Source organism: Ahaetulla prasina, chromosome 7, assembly GCF_028640845.1.
Source record: "Ahaetulla prasina isolate Xishuangbanna chromosome 7, ASM2864084v1, whole genome shotgun sequence".
Lineage (NCBI taxonomy): Eukaryota > Metazoa > Chordata > Lepidosauria > Squamata > Colubridae > Ahaetulla > Ahaetulla prasina.
In genome coordinates this window covers 43,812,749-43,834,491 of record NC_080545.1, presented here as the reverse complement: position 1 = coordinate 43,834,491, position 21,743 = coordinate 43,812,749, and the positions used below count along the sequence as shown (strand labels likewise).

The 21,743-nt window shown below is 38.1% G+C and overlaps 1 protein-coding gene across 8 annotated transcripts in view; it reads left to right on the top strand.

Moving 5' to 3' along the window:
- Nucleotides 1–21,743, top strand: part of LRIG3 (leucine rich repeats and immunoglobulin like domains 3) — a 157,446-nt gene that overhangs the window by 94,524 nt on the left and 41,179 nt on the right. For 4 of the 8 annotated variants that reach the window (XM_058191405.1, XM_058191401.1, XM_058191402.1 and 1 more), the window contains 8 exons: nucleotides 6,273–6,353; nucleotides 7,552–7,623; nucleotides 8,906–8,977; nucleotides 10,517–10,680; nucleotides 17,704–18,024; nucleotides 19,237–19,518; nucleotides 19,734–20,186; nucleotides 20,390–20,551. In XM_058191405.1, the coding sequence (XP_058047388.1) occupies nucleotides 6,273–6,353; nucleotides 7,552–7,623; nucleotides 8,906–8,977; nucleotides 10,517–10,680; nucleotides 17,704–18,024; nucleotides 19,237–19,518; nucleotides 19,734–20,186; nucleotides 20,390–20,551 (1,607 nt within the window). The remainder of the gene's footprint in view (nucleotides 1–6,272; nucleotides 6,354–7,551; nucleotides 7,624–8,905; nucleotides 8,978–10,516; nucleotides 10,681–17,703; nucleotides 18,025–19,236; nucleotides 19,519–19,733; nucleotides 20,187–20,389; nucleotides 20,552–21,743) is intronic. The other 4 variants (XM_058191400.1, XM_058191406.1, XM_058191403.1 and 1 more) reach the window with 3 other exon arrangements.

Genomic DNA, 21,743 nt, shown 5'->3' with positions numbered 1-21,743 from the left:
GGCGCATATAAAGAGATTGTATAATGTGTTGATAGAAATAGATTCTGAAAGGGATTTAGTAAAGGATTGTATGACAAAATGGGCATAAAATATTCAGGAACCAATATTTTTGGAAACTTGGGAAAAATTTTGGGTTAGAAATGTTAAATTTACGCAAGCACAGAATTTAAGGGAATATTTTTATAAAATGTTTTATAGGTGGCACTTAGACCCTAAGAAATTATCATGTATGTATCCAGATATGCAAGCGAAATGTTGGAGATGTAATTATGATGATGCTACATATTTTCATATTTGGTGGACTTGTAAGAAGATTAAGGCTTTTTGAATAAGGATCTGGTGGATTATACAAAATGTTTTGAAAAAGAAGATAAAGTTCCTACCGCAATTTTTCTTATTGGGAATTATTACGGACTGTATAGTAATTGAGACTAAACTGGTTTTAAACTTAATAACAACAGTAAGACTATTGATAGGACAATACTGGAAGAAAAAAGAGTTACCTACAATAGAAGAATGGATATTGAAAGTTGCTAATTTGGCTGAGATGGTTAAAATCTCAGCCTTTCTGAAAGACACTACACAAGAAAAATATCTAACTGAATGGAAAAAATGGATTGAATATACGCAAAATGGATATCAGATTAAGAGATATCAGATTGCCTTTGAATGATTAGGATGTATTTATCTCTGATTTGTATGGGGAAAGTTAGAATTTGAGGAAGGGGAGGATTATAAATTTGTGTTAGGGAAAATTTAGCGCATGATTGTTTTTTCTTTTGAACTATACCTTGTGTTCTGGGAAGTCGGGGGGGGGAGGAGGGTGGTCTTGGGGGGGGAGGGTATGGAGGGGGGGAAAAAGGGGTGTGAAATTTTTTGTAAAAACGTCAATAAAAAGAAAATGCTGTATAGTGCTATCACGAGGCTGTGAGTCTGTTTGTGTATGTGTGTGAAACTCCAGCACGATTTTGGGAAGGAACACAAAATATTGGGAGATTTGGAGATAGAATTTCATATTTAATGTCATATTTAATAATTTGGGGATCCAATTCGAGACGGGGTTGCACAGGAATAAATAAAAGTGAGATCTAGAGATCTGTGAGGAAAGAAGAAATATTTATTCGTAAAAGTAAAACAGTTTGCTTTTAGGGACAGGCTGCAGAGAAACAGGGTACAGTGACAAACTTTTATAGAGGGAACTTCTCCAGGGTGTGGAACTGTGTATGTGTGTGTGTGCTGTGTATGTGTGTGTGTGTATGTATTGTGAACATACAGTTCTTCTAGGTGCTTTAATGTAATTAACTCTAGGACTTCCGGTTGGCTCCGCTTCGTTTATGGCGGTCTTTTTTAGACCGCTAACCCTCTGAGTCCGTAGAGCCACCAGGACAGCGTAAATCAGCTGTCCGGCGGCTTGAAAATCTCTCCCTCGGGCGAAGAGGGAGAGATGAGCATTCGGGCTGAAGTTGAGCCCCCCAAAGAAGCCCCAGAAAAGTTTCTGGAGGCTTGAGGGGAGCACTCCTTCTAAAGCCTGAAAGAAGCTCCGGACCCGGAGGGCATCTGCCTTTTGGCAGAAAAAAACGTAGCGTCCAATCTCTGCAGCAGAAATGGATTTGTGATGGATTGTAACGCAGATAGAGCAGAAACTGGAGTTCTAGCATTGGTTTGCAACAAGACTGTAAGCCCCTAATAGAGGACACATTTGTTGCGAAGATAGGAGAGAAGAAAGCAAATGGCTATTGTGGAATAAATATTGTGGAATGCAAGCAAATGGTGATTTGTGTATTGGAAACGAAAGTTAGGGAAATGCTTATTAACAGCTAGTGTGGAATCAGGAGGTATATAAGAAGATACTGACTAAATGGAAGAAATGAGAATTTTATGATTTATATTTTTTCTTCTTCTTTGGGATTATAGTGATTTAGAAGAAAAGCCTTTTGAATCTTTTCTTTTTAACCCTTTTTTGTCCTTTTTTTTTGTTGTTGTTGTTACTGGGTAGGTTATATATTTTAAAAATGGCTTTTAAGCAAATAGTACCAAAAGCCACTAAAAATTTTGAAACTTGTTCAGTTCAGATACAAAAATTAAAAGCAGATATTAAAGGCTCATTGGCCCCAATGGAGAGGGTGCGCAATCTGGGGGTTCTCCTGGATGGACGGTTGTCTTTTGAAGATCACTTGGCGACTGTCTCCAGGAGAGCTTTTTACCAGGTTCGCCTGGTCCGCCAGTTGCGTCCCTTTCTAGACCGGGATGCCTTATGCATGGTCACTCACGCCCTCGTCACTTCTCGCCTGGACTACTGTAACGGTCTCTACATGGGGCTCCCCTTGAGGTGCACCCGGAGACTTCAGTTAGTTCAGAATGCAGCCGTGCGGGTGATAGAGGGAGCCACTCGTGGCTCCCATATAACACCAATCCTGCGCAGGCTGCACTGGCTACCTGTGGTTTTCCGAGTGCACTTCAAGGTGCTGGTTACCACCTTTAAAGCGCTCCATGGCATAAGACTGGGATATCTTCGGGACTGCCTTCTGTTACCACATGCCTCCCACCGGCCGGTACGCTCCCATAGAGAGGGTCTCCTCAGGGTGCCGTCAGCCAAACAGTGTAGGCTGGCGACCCCCAGGGGGAGAGCCTTCTCTGTGGGGGCACCTACCCTCTGGAATGAGCTTCCCCCAGGACTTCGACAACTTCCTGACCTCCGGACCTTTCGCCGCGAGCTTAAAACATATCTATTCTTCCAAGCAGGACTGGCTTAATAGGGTTTTTAAACATGGATTTTATTGGGGTTTATTTTATATTTTGTATTGTATTTTAAATTTAGGCTTTATTGAATAAGTTTTTTAATTAGTGTTTTTATTGTAATGTATTGTATTATTTTATCTGCCTGTTCACCGCCCTGAGTCCTTCGGGAGAAGGGCGGGATGCAATTTCGCAAATATTAAGGTCTTGTATTCAGATGGAGGATAGTTTGGAAGAACTTAATAAAGTTAATTTAGAGTTGCAAAAGAAAATAGAGGAAATTCAAAAGAATCAAAATAACTGGATAATAAGATAGAAGATATACAGGCTAAGGTAGATAGGGCAGATGAAGAAAGAGTAATATTACAATATAGATTAATGGAATATGCTATAAGGGTGAGGGGGTTGAAGGAAGGTAGGAAGGAAAATTTAAAACAGATTTTTACACAAGCTTTTGCTCAGATAAAGGGTATGAAGCCAGAAGACTTTGAGATTAATATTGAAAGAATTTATCGTGTTAATTCTTGGTGGGCAAGACAAAATAGATTACCGAGAGATGTGGTTATTTATTTTACAACTAAAAAAGTTAGGTATGAAATCTTGCAAGCTTTTTATAAAAATAAATTTCAAATATTGGGACAAGATATAAAAATGATGAAGGAAATTCCTCCCAAAATGTTAAGAAAGAGAAGAGAATTTGCTTTTTTAGTGGATGAGTTTAAGAAACATCAGATATATTTTAGATGGGAAGTTCCAATGGATTTGTCAGTGAATTTTAAAGGTAGAAAGTATTTTCTTAGTACAGTTATGAAAGCAAGAAATTTTTACATTAATGTTTTAAAGAGTGGGAATCCTTTGTTGTTAGATGCTAAGTTAACTGGTCTGGAGATGATGGAAAATAGAATAGGAGAGGGGAGGAATGTTTAAGATGTGAATATGATGATTATGGTTGACTTTTAGAATTGATTTATTTAGGATATAAATTATAGGATTTTTGTTATTTGTTATTTGTAAGATATAAACCTATGGGGTGATACTATTTAATTTTGAAGGATGGAAAGTAAAATTTGTGAATTTAGATAATGTTGTGGATGTAATGATGTTAATGATTTATTGTCATATTTTGGATGTAATTTAAATGATTATTCGTTTTAATTGATATGCCTTGGATATAAGTTTATAGATAGCAAAAGTTATGAAGTTAAGTTGGAAATACCATACCTGAGAGACTTTATTCATAATGATATTTGATGGAGTAATGTTGGAAGACTGGACAGTAAACGTTACAACAATTGAAGAAATATATAAGTGATGAAAATTTGAGTTCATGAAGGACTGTAATTTAAGAAATGGACTTATGAAATTTGAAGAAATATACAAGGGGAGAAAATTTGAATTTGAGAAGATGGACTAATTTTAAAAATGGACTGTAAGAAGAAGTCTATGAAGGGAAGATTGTACTTGTATTGTTGTTGTTGTTTTTTATTCTTTCTTATCTCTTTATTTTTATTATAAGGGAATTTAAAGTTTTAGAGAGGGGTGGGAGTTTATGTATATTTAGTATATCTTAGTGTGTGATTGTTGGTTATAATACCCGATATTTGCTCTGGAAAATCTGGGGAGGAGGGGGGAGGGAGGGGCAGAGGGATGGAAATGATACATGGATTGGTTATCAATGTACAGTAATGATTGAAGATACAAAATTAAAATTTGAAATGAAATAGGGGCTGCTCGACTGCCATTTCAGAAGGAAAGGGAGAGAGGAGTAGAAGGAGGGAAGAAAGTAAGTAGGAAAGAGGTGAGAAGGAGGAGGGGAATAAGAAGGTTAGAAAGGGTGGAAGAAGGGAGGAGTGGAGAAGGAGGAGAGGAAGTAGTAAAGTAAGGAGATAAAAGAAGGGGAAAGTAGTAGAAGGTAGAGGGAGGTTGTGAAGAAAGGAAGTGGCAGTTGGGCAGGCCCGAATCAGCAATAAATAAAAATTAATGATTAATGATGGATAACAGATTGTACATAAATATGAAATTGGAAAATGGAAATAAAAAACTTTTCTGATAAAAAACTGTAATTAACTCTATTTGTGTTTGCAGACTTTATCATTTGATTTGTGGATTATTAGGTCTGGGTAACATATTTCAGGATTTGAGGAAGTTTGCTAATTTAATTAACTTGGAGACACTGGTTCTCAGACCATTGTGGATTATGTTAATATTTTAAGGGAAGATGGAAACAGTATAAAGAATAAAATATATTTGGATATAAAACTTCTCACAATAATTTTGGGTTTTCAGACAGTGTATGTTTGGGGTCATATATTGTATGATACTCACAGGAGCATTGTTGCCAACTCCTAGCTGTGGCTTTACACTGAAAAACTTTTAATGATAGTTTGTAATCTGCATAATGGCATAATGGAAAAGAATGGAAACCACAAGAAACATCACTTATTGTTGCTGTTGTTATATAAGTTATCACTCATTTACTTGCTATTATTGGCCACATGCACCGATGTTTACATATCATATGTTCCATTTATGGGGATAGCTGTACTCCAACTCATATTATGACATTAAATCAGATTATGATCTTAACCTCTTGAACTTTCTTTGGGTCATCTGTAATAACTTGTTTGACGTGTAAGAAGTATCTGGTCTTTGGTACCATTCATATACATTAATTCAATTGTTAAGTCTCTTACAGTTAGCCTGCTTGCCTTTTTAACTCTCCTCACTTGCTACTGGCATAGCAGCTCTTCTAATAATAATAATAATAATAATAGAGTTGGAAGGGACCTTGGAGGTCTTCTAGTCCAACCCCCTGCCCAGGCAGGAAACCCTACACCATTTCAGACAAATGGCTATCCAATATTTTCTTAAAAAATTCCAGTGTTGAAGCATTTACAACTTCTGCAGGCAAGTTTTTCCACTGATTAATTGTTCTGTCAGGAAATTTCTCCTGAAATTTCTAGGTTTCTTCTTTCCTTGATTAGTTTCCACCCATTGCTTCTTGTTCTTGAGAAAGCCAAAATATTTTTATGATCCATAAAAGTCCTGGATGTTTGGTAAAAGCATTAAAATCAGCAGGATACCATAAAATCTAATTTTAGTTTATGACTTGAAAAAAGTGTGATCAATGCTTAGTGAATAGTATATTAAGTCTTTTTTCCTCCACAGAACAAGTATTAACTTGATCTAAACTGCAGACCGAGTGTCACTTTGTGTAGTAGTTAAGATGTCAGGCTAGAAGCCAGAAGACGTTGCTTCTAGTCCCCCTTTAGTCACAAAGTCAGCTGGGTGATTTTGAGCCAGTCACTGTCTCTCAGACCTAGGAAGAAGTTAATGGAAGTTACTTCTTTGCCAAGAAAACTGAAGTAACCTCTCTAGGTAGTTGCCCGGAGTCGATATTGACTTGGAAGCACACAAACACATATAAAAGATTATAAACTAAGAGTTACACAAATTAAAGTTGTGATTTCAAACATATGTGCACCTTTTTTCATATTTTGAAAACAGATTTAAAATCCTTTCCTCCCCATTTACAGAGACCTTAAAAATAATGAAATCTCATGGACAATTGAAGATATGAATGGTGCTTTCTCTGGACTTGACAAACTTAGGTGGCTGTAAGTATAACTTTCTTCTTTCTATTTGAGTAATGATGAATATTTCTTCTGTGCTCTTGGAAAGGTTTATAAAGGATACAATTCGCATAATTCCTGAAAATTATAATTATCATCATTGTTAATATCATTATTATTCTTGTGACGACGATGATGATGATGATTCCACAAAAGCCCATAGATTAAACAACCACCACAGAGGAAGGAAAATTTGATAGTACTAGTTGATATTAGACCAGATGGCAGCTGACTGCAATGTGAATTTAACTTTGATGTCACCTGCTTGCTCATTACCTTTATGTTTTCTCTTTGACACTATCTTTATGGTATTTTCAATGTTTGTACCATAAAGCTTAACTGGAATTTTCTTACCAAGTCCATCTATTTTATTTCTTGTATAGTGGACAGAGACAGAGATCAGGAGTGTGAAAACTAGCTAAGATGGAGATGGGAAAATGGAGATAACATATTAGGAGACTTTGTAGCCAAAGTTACTCATGTTTAATTATATAATCATCTTAATTCAACAGTTTCTTCCTTGATATACTATCTTTCTAATGCAAAAATATGAAAAGGATTTGAAATACAGTTCAGCTTGTTGTTGTTTTTGTGGCTTTTCTCGTCTTGCTTAGCTATTTTAATCTTGCTTATCTGTTTTAAAACTAAATCTGTTTTAATCACAAAGAGAGAGAGAGAGAAAGAGTTTTCTCAAGCTCCTTGGGGCTGAGAAGAATTGCTGCAAAACTAAGTTTCCTGAAGTGGACCACTAGACTCCTAAACAACTGAAAAAACAATCTAGTAAAAAGAAAAGCCAACCAAAAGAGCAACATGCAAAAGCAAATAAAACACCCCCAGGAGTAAAACAAATTAAAGTTTAATTTGTGTTTATTGTTTAATGGACTGTTAAATTGGCCATGCCCACTTAGTCACATGACCTAGCCATGCCTACCCAGCCGGTCCGGCCCCTCAACAGTCTGAGAGACCATGAATTGGCCCCCTGTTTAAAAAGTTTGAGGATCCCTGCTCTAGTTATTGAACCAAAATAAAAGCACCTATCTGGGAAATGGAATCACTGTGCAGGAAGAAGCTTAAAAGGCAAAGAATTGCAACATGATAAAATATGACTCCAAAGGCATTATCAAAATTTCCAGATATACTTCCAGATATAATTTATTGCATCTGTTACATATTCTATTTCCAGGCTGCTCCAAGGGAACAGAATTAGATCTATTACTAAGAAAGCGTTTTCTGGTCTGGATGCACTTGAACACCTGTAAGTATTTGAAAATTACCCTTAAATAAAGTCACTAAAATGTACAGTGGTGCTAATATTAGAAAAAGTTGCTTACTGGAACCTTAGGGCTGGCAATGCACTGTCCACAAAGAAAATTTGAACACTTTTCTGGGTTAGGGATTAAAAATAATTTTACGCCAAGCTTTGCTAGGAACCGTTGGAGGTCACTGCAGTCCAAGTAGCATTTATTCACAATTGGAAAATCCACATTATAGGTAGTAGGGGGTATACTTACTTTCTAAAATGTTTTTATTTTCATTTCTGTTATCAAAGTGAGTAAAGTAGATCCTTGTGTCATTTTGGAGCTTTTAAGAAAGCCAGATATACCTGGAACAGTAGAAGTTTCTTTGAAGTATCAACTTCTTCATGACATTGCGTAGTCATGTGGTCCAGGTAGTTCCAGGAAGAAATTTTGGTTTATCAAGGAATCTACCGTTATTATAGGAATCCTGGTTTTTTTAAACATTACAACAAACTTCTGTCATCGTAGGAAATACATCAACCATCTTTTAACCTTGATCTTCAACTGGATAGACTTTAAAGAATTAAAAAGGGCTTTTTTAAAAAAAGAAAAGAAAAAAGAAAACTGACACACAATGTGAAGTTAAGATATCTTCCTTTTTAATCATTTCTGCCTTCCTCTCTCGTTCTTTAGGCCATACAAGTAGTCCTCGACTTATGACCAAAATTGAGCCCAAAATTTATGTTGCTAAGTGAAGCATTTGTTAAGTGAGTTTTGTCCTGTTTTATTCTCATTCTTGCCACAGTTGTTAAGTGAATCATAGCAGTTGTTAAGTTAGTAACATGGTTGTTAAGTGAATCTGACTTCCCCATTGACTTTGCTTGTCAGAAGGTTGTAAAAGCTGATCACATGATCCTGGGACACGGCAACCATCATAAATATGAGTCATTGCCAAGCTTCTCAATTTTGATCACATGATCACGGAGATGCTGCAGTGGTCATAAGTGTGAAAACGATCATAAGTCACTTTTCAGTGCTGTTGTAACTTTGAACAGTCACTAAATGAACTGTTGTAAGTCGAGGACTAGCTGTATTTCTTAAAAATCCAGATACATTTACAGTTTTTTTAAAAAATGGAAATCTCTTTTTTTAATTCATCAAAAAAATTCTCCTATCCAATGTTATTTTTTATCCAGAAATATTGCTAAATTGTTGTGTGTAATTACAATGAGATACATTTTTTTCCTTTTGGAATAGAATTTGCCCTAAGTTGATCTTCATTATTCTTTTCTCCTATAGAGATCTAAGTAATAATGCAATCATGTCAATTCAAGGAAACACATTTTTACAAATGAAGAATCTTAAAGAATTGTAAGTATCTGTTTTTCCTCCAACACAGCTTTCATTTAGTTAAAAATACCCAATAATAATGTCAGCGTTCTAGAAAAAGCCCTCGCCAAGTAAAAACTCTGAAGCACGCATCTTTCAAAGTTCCTTTACTAGGATAGGTAAACGGGCACATCTGGAAAAATCCAAATCTGAGAGATCCAGGTTTTCCCTCAGGAAATCAAAACCCCAAAACCACCCCCTGATTCCTCTGCCAATCACATGCTCCAATCGCCAACCATCCCATCTCGATACATCACTCCGACCACTCCTTCTCCAGATGCAGGATCGGCCTGACCTTGACCGACAGGAAGAATGTTATTGTGTCTAATGGGCCCCTCTACTAAATCCCCCCTCCTGCTTTCCCACACATGAGAAAGTGGCAGCACAGAAGCTTCCGGCCTAGTATGGCTTCCAAAGCTGACAGTTATCTAAGATTGCAGTATTTATGAAACCTATGCTAAGCTTTAAAACAAATTAGATCTAGATTTAGCAGTTACATCAGAAAATCACAAGATGAGAGATGGGAACCAGGCAGTTGGAATAACTCTCAGAAGGAGGCAGTGATGAGCCACATCTGTATTATCCCCCCCACACACACACACACAAAAAACACCACATGGATGTTTTCATGAACTAACCACATTCAGGTTAATTTGGAGGATTCTTTCCATTTATTAAGACACAGTGAAATAGAGGGGAGGAGGTTGCTCACTTTTGAAAGCAACTGTGAGACCTAGTACTCCACACTGTGGAAAAGGGAAAAGGGATTTCTTGTTCTGTAACCATGAAGAAAGCATGTGTTTAATGGAATTCAAGCAACAATGTTTTTAAGACTTCGTACTGAACAAGCTCTCAATCACTTTTATCACTTTGAATTTGAGTCCCTGCACAACAGCATATAATATTAAAGAATGCAAATCTGGTTATTTGGAACCTCCGTAGAAAGATATTCATGTGAGAATTACTTGTAACTATCTTGATATGTTATGATGGAGCAAGACATTAAGCATCACTTTGTTGTTTGCATATCCTCAAGGTTGTTTTTAATATTGTTCCCTTCAGATATAGAGTTCTGTTTTTGAAACTGTTTCAACTCCTACCCTCAAAATGACGCTATAGAGCACTGCACAACAGAACAACTAGACACAAGAACAGTTTTTTCCCGAAGGCCATCACTCTGCTAAACAAATAATTCCCTCAACACTGTCAAACTATTTACTAAATCTGCACTACTATTAATCTTCTCATAGTTCCCATCACCAATCTCTTTCCACTTAGGACTGTGTGACTATAACTTGTTGCTGGCAATCCTTATGATTTATATTGATATATTGACCATCAATTGTGTTGTAAATGTTGTACCTTGATGAAGGTATCTTTTCTTTTATGTACACTGAGAGCATATGCACCAAGACAAATTCCTTGTGTGTCCAATCACACTTGGCCAATAAAATTCTATTGTATTCTATTCTATTCTATTCTATTCTTATGGTTCTAATGTGTTTCCTGATTGTTTTCCAGATATATAAACACATCAAGACTTTTGTGTGATTGCCAGCTGAAATGGCTACCTGAGTGGTTAATTGACAATAAATTCCAGACTTTTGTAAATGCCACATGTGCGCATCCTCAGGCATTAAAAGGAAGAAATGTTTTTTCTGTCAGCCTAGAAGGTTTTGTATGTGGTATGTTTAAATTGTCAAATTTAATTCTTGTCAGGATTGTAAGATTTTGTAGTTAATTTAAAAAGAAGCTAGTTTAGTTTAGTTTAGTTTAATTTAATTTCTATACCGCCCTTCTCCCGAAGGACTCAGGGCGGTTTACAGCCAGATAAAACACAGTTATACGCATAGCACAGAATTAAAAAACATGTTAAAAATCTAATTCAATAGGCCGAAATAAAACTAAAAACAATAATACTTAAAAACAATACTAGAACTATAAAACTCCTATTAAAATTACTATTACGTTAAGCCAGCCCTGCGCGGTAAAACAAAAACGTCTTCAACTCGTGACAAAAGGTCCGGAGGTCAGGGAGTTGTCGTATCCCTGGAGGCAGCTCGTTCCAGAGGGCAGGTGCTCCCACAGAGAAGGCCCTCCCCCTGGGGGTCGCCAGTTGATATTGTTTGACTGATGGCATCCTGAGGAGGCCCTCCCTATGGGAGTGCACAGGTCGATGGGAGGATATTGGTGGCAGAAGGTGGTCCCGTAAATAACCCGGTCCTATGCCATGGAGCGCTTTAAAGGTGGTAACCAATTGAATTGCACCCGGAAGACCACAGGAAGCCAGTGCAGCTTGCGCAGAAGAAGTGTTATATGGGAGCCTCGAGTTGCTCCCTCTATTACCCGCGCAGCCGCTTTCTGGACCAACTGGAGCCTCCGGGTGCTCTTCAAGGGGAGCCCCATGTAGAGAGCATTGCAGTAGTCCAGGGCGGGAAGTGACGAGGGCATGAGTGACCGTGCATTAGGGAATCCCTGTCTAGGAAGTGGCGCAACTGGCGTATCAGGCGTACCTGATAAAAAGCTCCCCTGGCGATGGTCGTCATATGCTCTTCAAAGGACAACCGTTCATCCAGGAGGACGCCTAAGTTGTGAACCCTCTCCATAGGGGCTAATGACTCGCCCCCAACAGTCAGCAATGGGATCAGCTGGCTGTACCGGGATGCCGGCATCCACAGCCACTCAGTCTTGGCAGGGTTGAGTCGAAGCCTGTTCTTCCCCATCCAGACCCACATGGCCTCCAGACACCAGGACATCACTTCAACGACTTTGTTGGGGTGGTTTGGGGTGGAAATGTACAGCTGAGTATCATCAGCATACAGATGACACTGCACCCCAAAACCACGAATGATCTCACCCAGCGGCTTCATATAGATGTTGAACAGAAGAGGTGAGAGAACCAACCCTTGTGGCACCCCACACATGAGGTGCCTTGCGGCCTATCTCTGCCCTCCTGCCAACACCGTCTGCGACCGGTCAGAGAGATAGGAGGAGAACCACCGAAGAACGGTGCCCCCCACTCCTAAGCTCTCCAGCCGTCGCAGCAAGATACCATGGTCGATGGTATCAAAAGCTGCTGAAAGATCTAATAGGACCAGGGCAGAGGAACAACCCATCCCGAGCCCTCCAGAGATCATCCACCAGGCCTGAAGCCGGACTGGAACGGGTCTAGATAGACAGTTTTATCCAGGTACTTAACAAGATTGACCTTTTAAGTTAACAAGATTGACCTTTAATGTTTTATAATTTATAGGTGTGTGAGGATATTAGTTTTCTTCTAATTCTTCATATACTAGGAACTGCATATATGAAAAAACAATAGGAGAATAAAACAGCACATCTCCCCAAAGCTAGAAATGCTTGAGAATCCTGAATAGGGCTCCAGAATCCCTGTCCATTTTCCCCTTAAAAGAAATCTTCCTTATATCTGACTATACTTACAGAATTGGGGAAGCACATTCTTTCTTTTCTTGCTATCTTCTTGGTGTACTCTCTGTTTCTAACATTCTTGTAGAATTAGGAAGAATATGCTATATTTGTTTCCATTTAGCATGGCACTGCCCATCTTCTGGCTTGGTATTTTTCAGAGCTGTAGCTTTATTTCTAAGACTATCTCAGCTACCCTGGGAAATTTAAGATTATCTAGATGTTGATATGCCGAGGATTTTAGTAAGTATCTGCACGATAAAATCGCTCAGCTTCGGGACGGATTGGACCAAAATTGGGTAGATTCAGGTGAGATGACGGGGACAAGTCTTGTAGAGACCCATCTGGGAGGAGTTTGATACTGTGGCTCCCGAGGACATGGACAGGTTGCTAGGAAGGCTGAATGCCACCACATGTTTGTTGGACCCATGCCCCTCCTGGTTGGTGCTGGCCACACAGGAGGTGACACGAGGCTGGCTCCTGGGGATTATTAACGCTTCTTTGATGTAGGGTGTTGTTCCTACCGCCTTGAAAGAGGTGGTGGTGCGGCCCCTCCTCAAGAAGCCCTCCCTGGACCCAGGTGTTTTGGGAAATTATTGTCCTGTCTCCAACCTTTGCTTTGTGGCGAAGGTTGTTGAGAGTGTGGTGGCACGTCAGTTACCCCAGTACCTGGATGAATCTGTCTATCTGGACCCGTTCCAGTCCGGCTTCCGGCCTGGGTACAGCACAGGCTTTGGTCGCGTTGATTGATGATCTCTGGAGGGCTCGGGACAGGGGTTATTCCTCTGCCCTGGTCCTATTAGACCTCTCAACGGCTTTTGATACCATCGACCATGGTATCCTGCTGCATCGGTTGGGGAGCCTGGGAGTGGGAGGCACCGTTTTTCGGTGGTTCTCCTCCTATCTCTCCGACCGGTCGCAGACGGTGTTGGCAGGAGGGCAGAGATTGTCCATGAGGCGCCTCATGTGTGGAGTGCCGCAGGGATCGGTTCTCTTGCCTCTCCTGTTCAACATCTATATGAAGCCGCTGGGTGAGATCATCAGTGGTTTTGGGGTGAAATACCAGCTGTACGCTGATGACACTCAGCTGTACATTTCCATCCCTAACCACCCCAATGAAGCGGTCGAAGTGTTGTCCCGGTGTCTGGAGGCCGTGCGGGTCTGGATGGGGAGAAACAGGCTCAAACTCAAACCCTCCAAGACCGAGTGGCTGTGGATGCCAGCATCCCGATACAGTCAGCTGCAGATGTTGGGGGCGAATCATTGGCCCCGATGGAGAGGGTGCACAACTTAGGCGTTCTCCTGGATGAGCGGTTGTCTTTCGAAGAACATCTGACGACCGTCTCCAGGAGGGCTTTTTATCAGGTACGCCTGATTCACCAGTTGCGCCACTTTCTAGACCGGGATGCCTTATGCACAGTCACTCATGCCCTTGTCACTTCTTGCCTGGACTACTGCAATGCTCTCTACATGGGGCTCCCCTTGAAGAGCACCCAGAGGCTCCAGTTGGTTCAGAATGCAGCTGTGCGGGTGATAGAGGGAGCCACTTGTGGCTCCCATATAACACCTCTCCTGCGCAAGCTGCACTGGCTACCTGTGGTCTTCCAGGTGCACTTCAAGGTGTTGGTTACCACCTTTAAAGCGCTCCATGGCCTAGGACCGGGCTATTTACGGGACCGCCTACTGCTACTGTTTGCCTCCGACCGACCCGTGCGCTCCCATAGAGAGAGCCTCCTCAGGGTGCCGTCAGCCAAACAATGTCGGCTGGCGACCCCCAGGGGGAGGGCCTTCTCTGTGGGGGCTCCCACCCTCTGGAATGAGCTTCCCCCATGACTTCGACAACTTCCTGACATCCGGACCTTTCACCATGAGCTGAAGACATATCTATTCTTTTGCGCAGGACTGGCATAATAATTATTACTATAATTATTATTATTATTATTATTAATTTTAATGGGATTTTTATGGTTTTAATGTATTTTAATTATGGGCCAAATTTAATAAGTTTTTTTAATACTGGTTTTAATTGTATTGTATCCTTGTAGTGTTGATTTTATCTGGCTGTGAACCGCCCTGAGTCCTTCGGGAGAAGAGCGGTATAAAAATTAAATTATTATTATTATTATTATTATTATTATTATTATTATTATTATTATTATTATTATTATTATTATTATCATCATCATCATCATCATCATCATCATCATCATCATCATCATCATCATCATCAGTATATGCTATAACTTTCAACAACTATTATCACAGGGTTTGCTAGCTAGGGGTTCTGAAAGTTTAACAACACAGAAGCACTATTGGTTCCCTACATTTTACAGATTACATTTCTAAATGGAAAGGGTACATGCTCACAATTGAAAAATTTCAAGAAAAACACTTAATGTTTGCAATGTTATTTAATTAATATTTTTTTTTATGTAGAAGGAGCTTAAACAATTGATATTAGACTGATCTAGTCTAGATAGGAGGGCTGATATTTCCATAACAAGGGCATATAGGAATATCAGGAAACTGGAAAGGAAGCCTGAAAGAAAGACACCTACAAAAGGGACCGAATTTTTGAGGTTAAATGAGATTTTAAATATCCTTGTTTTATTGGGTTAAGATTCACCTTGGTCTACGTTGTAATTCAAACAAATGACTGTGGTGCTCTCATGCAAGGGAGACCTTTCTTGATTACGATTGCTCTGTGAAAGTGTTATTAGTGCTCCAGTCCAGAAGAAACTTCACCTCTTAAATCTCATAGTTAATCTTGTTCTCTCCATATTTATCCGATTCATTTCCAAGTGAGTTTGTACTCCATTAGAAAGTCAGTGCCAAGCACTAGTTTTTAAAAGAAAAATAGTATTTGAATCAAGAGATGAAACAAAAGCAAAGCTATAACATTTATTTTTTAATATATCCATTGTTTTCATTAAAACAAGAGATCAAGTTAATAAAGAAAATGAAATAATGGTTTTAATACCTATGCACTAGATTTAAGTTTGATTTCTTGTGTTTGTTTTACTGTTCTCTCCAAGTCCAACCATTTAAAACTCTATTGAAAGAAGAGGCAGAGTTATTTACATATATATAATAGTCTATTCTACTGTTCATAAGTTTCAGTTGAACTAAAGTAGAAGTAACCAATTGCCAAGCATCCAATTGTAGCACCTCATGCCTTACATATAATAACATACTTGCTAATAGCATCTGCAACACCTGGATTCTTAATAGTTTTTAAATAAATTTCTAGTGTGCCATTTAGAAGAGTTACTATTTGAATTAATATTACTGTGCCATATGTTTCAGGAGTTGGACAAAGTTCAGTTTCTTTACTAGGCTAAGCAAGTGTAAAGAATTGAATAAACATGTTTTTGATCTTCATATCCCAGTTATCATTTTAATGTTTCAACAAAAAATCTCCGTGACATTCAGTTACAATCAAGGAAAGTGTGCTGCTTAGTTTTTAGGTCTTGCAGTTGAATAACCTTAATTCAAATACTCATTCTTGCATTCATTATTATGATTGCTCAGCAGGAAAAATGCCACATGTCTTTTTAAACATAATGTAAATAATGATGTGTATGTGGTTTTAAATACAAATTTAACATGCCAGGTCAGAGAGGGATTTTTAAGAGGGATAGCTGAGAAAACAAAAAATATTCATTTTAACAAAGATGAAAAATACTTACTTACACATTTTCTTATCCTTATAATTCAAAATGGATGCAGCTTGTTCAACTCACAGCTACACAAAGGTGATCAATTTTGGATGCAATTACTTAGAAAATTAAGAACTAGAAATCAGTATTGAAACATGCTAGCTAAATACAAACACTGTAATTAATTTAACAGTGAATTTGCATGCTATCCTTGAATATGACTGATAAAACAAATATAAAACAGAAGCCATCTTTTGCTTCTACATGGGCCAGTATACCTAAGTGCCTGTCACTATCCTTACAGTTTTAAAAAACGTTATGGAAAGATCACTCTTCTTGTACTAAGAGTTACCTACAGGTATGTTTAGCATACACACAAAATAATTATATATTTATTAGAAGACCACCTAACATATGCACCAAAACAAATTCCTTGTGTGTCCAATCACACTTGGCCAATAAATTCTATTCTAATTCTAATACCACCTAACCATATCTTTCAAGTGATAAGTAATGATTAAGAAAATCTGAAAATTATTACACGTCTTTTTAGAACTACAGTAAATCCCATTTACAGGTAATCCTTGCTTAACAGCCATTTCTTCAGGGACCGTTTGAAGCTAAGAAGTCATTGAACAAATATATCAGACTCCAAAAATCAAGAAAGTCATCCTGAACTAAGCAGTTTTCTTTTTCTTTCTTTCTAAGCAGTTTTGTTGTTCATCAACTATAGACAGAAATCTTGCCTATTATTAAATGTATATACCATCCATCTAGCCATTCTTGGTAACTGGGTGCCTACAGTGTAATGAAACAAAGATATAAAAGTGAATTAAAATTACAAAAGAATAAGAACAGAGTAAAGGATCACAGGTTTGTTGTTGAGCAGTGGTAGTACCTTCTCTGTCACTGTACCAACCACCTCAGCCTACAGCTTCAGGGTCCCATACTAACTGGCAGGTTTTAAGGCCAGAAGAGAGGGGATGGGATATCTGGCAATAAGATGTTCCAAAGGATGGGGACCGCAGCATAAATGGCTCTTCTGTGGGACCCTACCAGCCAAAATACTTAGGCAGTTCATGTAACAGTGATGTTATGCACCACCCTAGGGCCTTCAGAACTCTGTGTGCTTCCAAATACTCTTCAAGGGTAGCTCCACGTGGACTACATTGCAATAATCTAAACGGGAGATGACCAGGCATAAGTAGCTATCTAGTCTTTCTCTCTGTGTCAGTACAGCTTTCCCGTCTATGCTTTTAGGTTAGTGGGCTGCCAGCTTTTCAATAATTAGCTATGTGATTGAGAGTGCTGTGGAAAATGTAATCAATTTATTTTAAACCATATAGAATGTCTTTGTATATAAGTATACAAGAAAGGTTCGTCAACTTGATGGATCATATTTCTGAGCAGAATATGCATAAAAAATTGACATTTATTAGATTAGCAATTCCTAACTTGGCATCTGTCCCAACCAAATTATAAAAATATGTGCTATATAAAATTGACTGTATCAGAACTAATAAGTTTTCAAGTCTGATCTCTCACTTTTTCTGATGGACAAGAAATTGTGTGGTCTTATTCAATGCTACTCTCTCTTTTTTTTTTTTGGCTCTTTTTTAATAGATGATTTTCCAAAGCCACAGATAACTGTCCAACCTGAAACTCAGTCAGCAATCAAAGGCTCCAATTTAAGTTTTATATGTTCAGCAGCCAGCAGCAGTGATTCCCCAATGACTTTTGCATGGAAAAAGGATAATGAATTAATAGGTGATGCTGAAATGGAGAATTATGCCCACCTTAGGGCACAAGGTGGTGAAGTGATGGAGTACACCACCATCCTTAGGCTGCACAATGTTGAATTCAGTAATGAAGGAAAATACCAGTGTGTTATATCCAATCACTTTGGCTCATCGTACTCTGTCAAGGCTAAACTTACAGTGAACAGTAAGCATTTAAAATATATTTATATATTAAAATAAAAATGTATGATATAGCATTCCTTCCAAAAGGTTTTGCTTAGAATATTTAATAGATATTGAGCAGATATTAGCTGGCTATATGGATGTATGAGAAAATAAATGAATTTTTTACTGAAGCTTTATTGAAGAACTTTGAAAGAGTAAATCCTTCTTTTCATTTAATCACAGTTATTTGTACCTACAAGCCTCCATTTAGATTGCTGTACTTTGTAGGTAAAATAACTAGAGCTCCTCATATTATAGCTCCCAGCATTCTTAATGCTGGCTATTCTAGCTGGAGTTTCTGTAAGGTTTTCAACAACATGTGGAAACCTCTGGGAATGTATTAACACTAAAATTATATTTCAAGGCTATCTGGAAATAACTATTTAGAATATAGTTGCTCAATTGATAACGAGGACCAAGGTTTAGAACTCTTATTTTTTTATGAGGTCTTCTGCTCTCATGACAGAATTAAATGAGGTTTTTTATAACTGAGAAGGCAGTTATATAAAAACATTCTAATCGTTATATCTGTTTGACCTATTATGGGTGGGTCTTCTCAAGGAACCCTATGAATTAAGAAAAAACAGGTGGCAACAAGAAGATTCTCAGAGGTGACATCCTCTCAGTAAAATGGTCTCCCTAGGGATGCTACCAGATATATATTTGTTTGCCTGTTTTCATTTTTAGGACTATAAGCCTATATTAGTTTGTTTTTGTTGTATGTTTATCTTCCAGCATCAGTCTTCTCTAAAAAGTTCACAGTAAATATTAAAAATAAATAAATCATTAAAAATCAATAAGTAAATCAATAAATTGTCACCAAATTTATAAAGCTAAGTTTCAGTGTAGTACCTAAGACACTAGGCTAAAAATCAGAAACTGCTAGTTTCAGTCCTACCTTAAGCATGAAGCCAGTCATGCTCACTTAGCCCTAGCAAAAAAGCAAAGGCAAACCACTTCCAAAAACATTGCCAAGAAAGTTGTGTGTACTTGTTGAGGAAACTACCAGGAATCAAGACTGACTCAAAGCCACAAATGCAAAAGCAAAATTCAAAAAAATGGCCTGAGAAAACAAGACTTTTTATTCTATTCTTTTGGGAATTGGAAATCAGTTGTGATCTCCCCCTGAAAGAATTCATGACAAATCTTCATTGGAACAATTCCCGATACATAGATTTGTTCTTTCTTATAGTGCTTCCATTGTTTACCAAGATGCCCATGGATCTTACAATCCGTGCAGGGGCAACAGCACGGCTAGAATGTGCTGCTGTTGGTCATCCCATGCCCCAGATTGCTTGGCAGAAAGATGGTGGTACTGACTTCCCTGCAGCACGCAAGAGACGCATGCATGTGATGCCTGAGGATGATGTGTTTTTTATTGTGGATGTCAAAATTGAGGATACAGGTCTTTACAGCTGCACAGCTCAGAATACTGCAGGCAGTATTTCTGCAAATGCGACATTAACAGTATTAGGTAAGAATATCATGTCCCTCTAAGCTGAACACTGGTAATTTGGTAGCTTACCATTTTGTTTTTTGACAGCAATAAATACAGCTTAATTCACATAGCGTTTCTTTATTAGACTTGATCTATTATTTTCAGTATATTTGCACATAATTGTGCAATCTATGATTAAGATTCTAGCCTGAGAACTTTTATGAGTTTACTAACTTTTTATCCATTTTCAGAAACACCCTCCTTTTTGAGGCCCTTGCTGGATCGAACTGTGATGAAAGGTGAAACGGCAGTCTTGCAGTGTATTGCTGGGGGCAGCCCATCTCCTCGGCTGAATTGGACCAAAGATGATGTCACTTTAGCAGTGACAGAAAGGCATTTCTTTGCTGCGGGAAATCAGTTGCTTATTATTGTAGACATAGATTTTGAAGATGCTGGGAAATACACATGTGAAATATCTAACACACTTGGAACTGAGAGAGGCAACATTCTCCTGAGTGTGATTCCTACTCCTACCTGTGATTCTCCTCAAAATGCTGCCCTGTCTCTCGATGATGATGGATGGGCTACAGTGGGAGTAGTGATCATAGCTGTGGTGTGCTGTGTGGTTGGCACATCCCTTGTGTGGGTGATCATCATATATCACACGAGGAAGAGAAATGAAGATTGTAGTGTTACAAACACAGGTGAGTAAGCTAGAACTTGGAACAGACTCTCAAACATGTTTGAGGTTACCCTTCTGAAGTTTTTCTTGCAGAAATATTTGTGTGTTTTGACTCAAATTCTGAAATATAAATAATTTTTGAAACTCATCCTTCTGTAGCTCATGCAAAATACTTCAGAGAATTGAGTCACTGATAGTTTTGTGCATGTACATTGCTTATCACAGATGAGACAAACTTACCTGCTGATATTCCAAGCTATCTGTCATCCCAAGGAACTTTAGCTGAAAGACAAGATGGATATGGGTCATCAGAGAATGGAAGCCAGCATCACTTTGTACAGTCATCCCCCATGGGTGGGTATTTCTTTCAACAAAGACAAAGCAACGGTAAGGATGCAATTCATGTGGGGATTCATTCCAATGTAATGTGCTGCAGAATGTAATTCTGGGATTCATTCCAATGTAATGTGTTGCAGAACTGCAGCTTAAGGTCCTGGTTAAAGAACTGTTGTTCTTTAACCAAATAAATTGGAGAACAATAGTTTTATTTTACTATTTCTAAATTTCTCATCGACTGATGAAGGATTGTCTTCTGACTATTATTGGCCCAAAGCTGTCCTAATATTATATATCCAGATGTTTCTAGTTTTACAGTAGTGCTGTTCTATATATCTTCTTGATATGTATGTTTTTTCCAGCTGAAGAACACTTCTAGGAAATGACTTGAACATTCTTTTTTTTTTTAATTTTGTTTTTATTACAATTTTCTTTTTTTATAACAATTGTACATATTCAACAAAACCGTGATATTGTATATTTCAGATCTACCTTCCATATAATTTCTATATACATTATATACATCTAATCATCAATGGCCTTATATATATTTTGTTTTCTATTTCGACTGAATTCCAGGTGTACCAATTTTCTCAGACCACATAGTATTCTGAATCTTCTTTTCCTTGTAATTCTATAGCAAGCCTATCCATTTCTGCGCAATCATATACATTTTGGATAATCAGACTCTCTGGTGGTATGTTACTGAGTTTCCAATGTTGCGCGAACGCAGTCCTTGCCACTACAAAATCAAATACCTTGTTTTTTTATCAAGTTTTGTCTTAAACATTCCCAAGAGAAATGTTTCTGGGTTCAATTCAATTTGGCATTTTGTTATATCCTGTAACCATCCCTGTATCTTAACCCAGTACTTTTTCGCTTCGGGGCACAACCACCAGACATGAAAGAAGGTACCTTGATGTTGGATATATTTCCAGCACTTTGGACTTAGATTTGGATACATTTTGGCCAACCTAGCTGGCGCTAAGTGCCAGCGGTAAAGGAATTTATATTGATTTTCTTTGTAAGCGGTAGATTTGGTTAATTTTAAATTTTTATTCCAGATTATTTCCCAATTATCTAAATCTATATTGTGCCCTATATTCTTTGCCCATTCGATCATCGGTTCTTTCATCACCTCTTCCATTCTATCAAACTCTAATTGGTATTTGTTTAATTTAGATACTAATTTTCCTTCTGGGCCTATCAATAATTTGTCTAGTTGATTTGGTTCCATATCCAT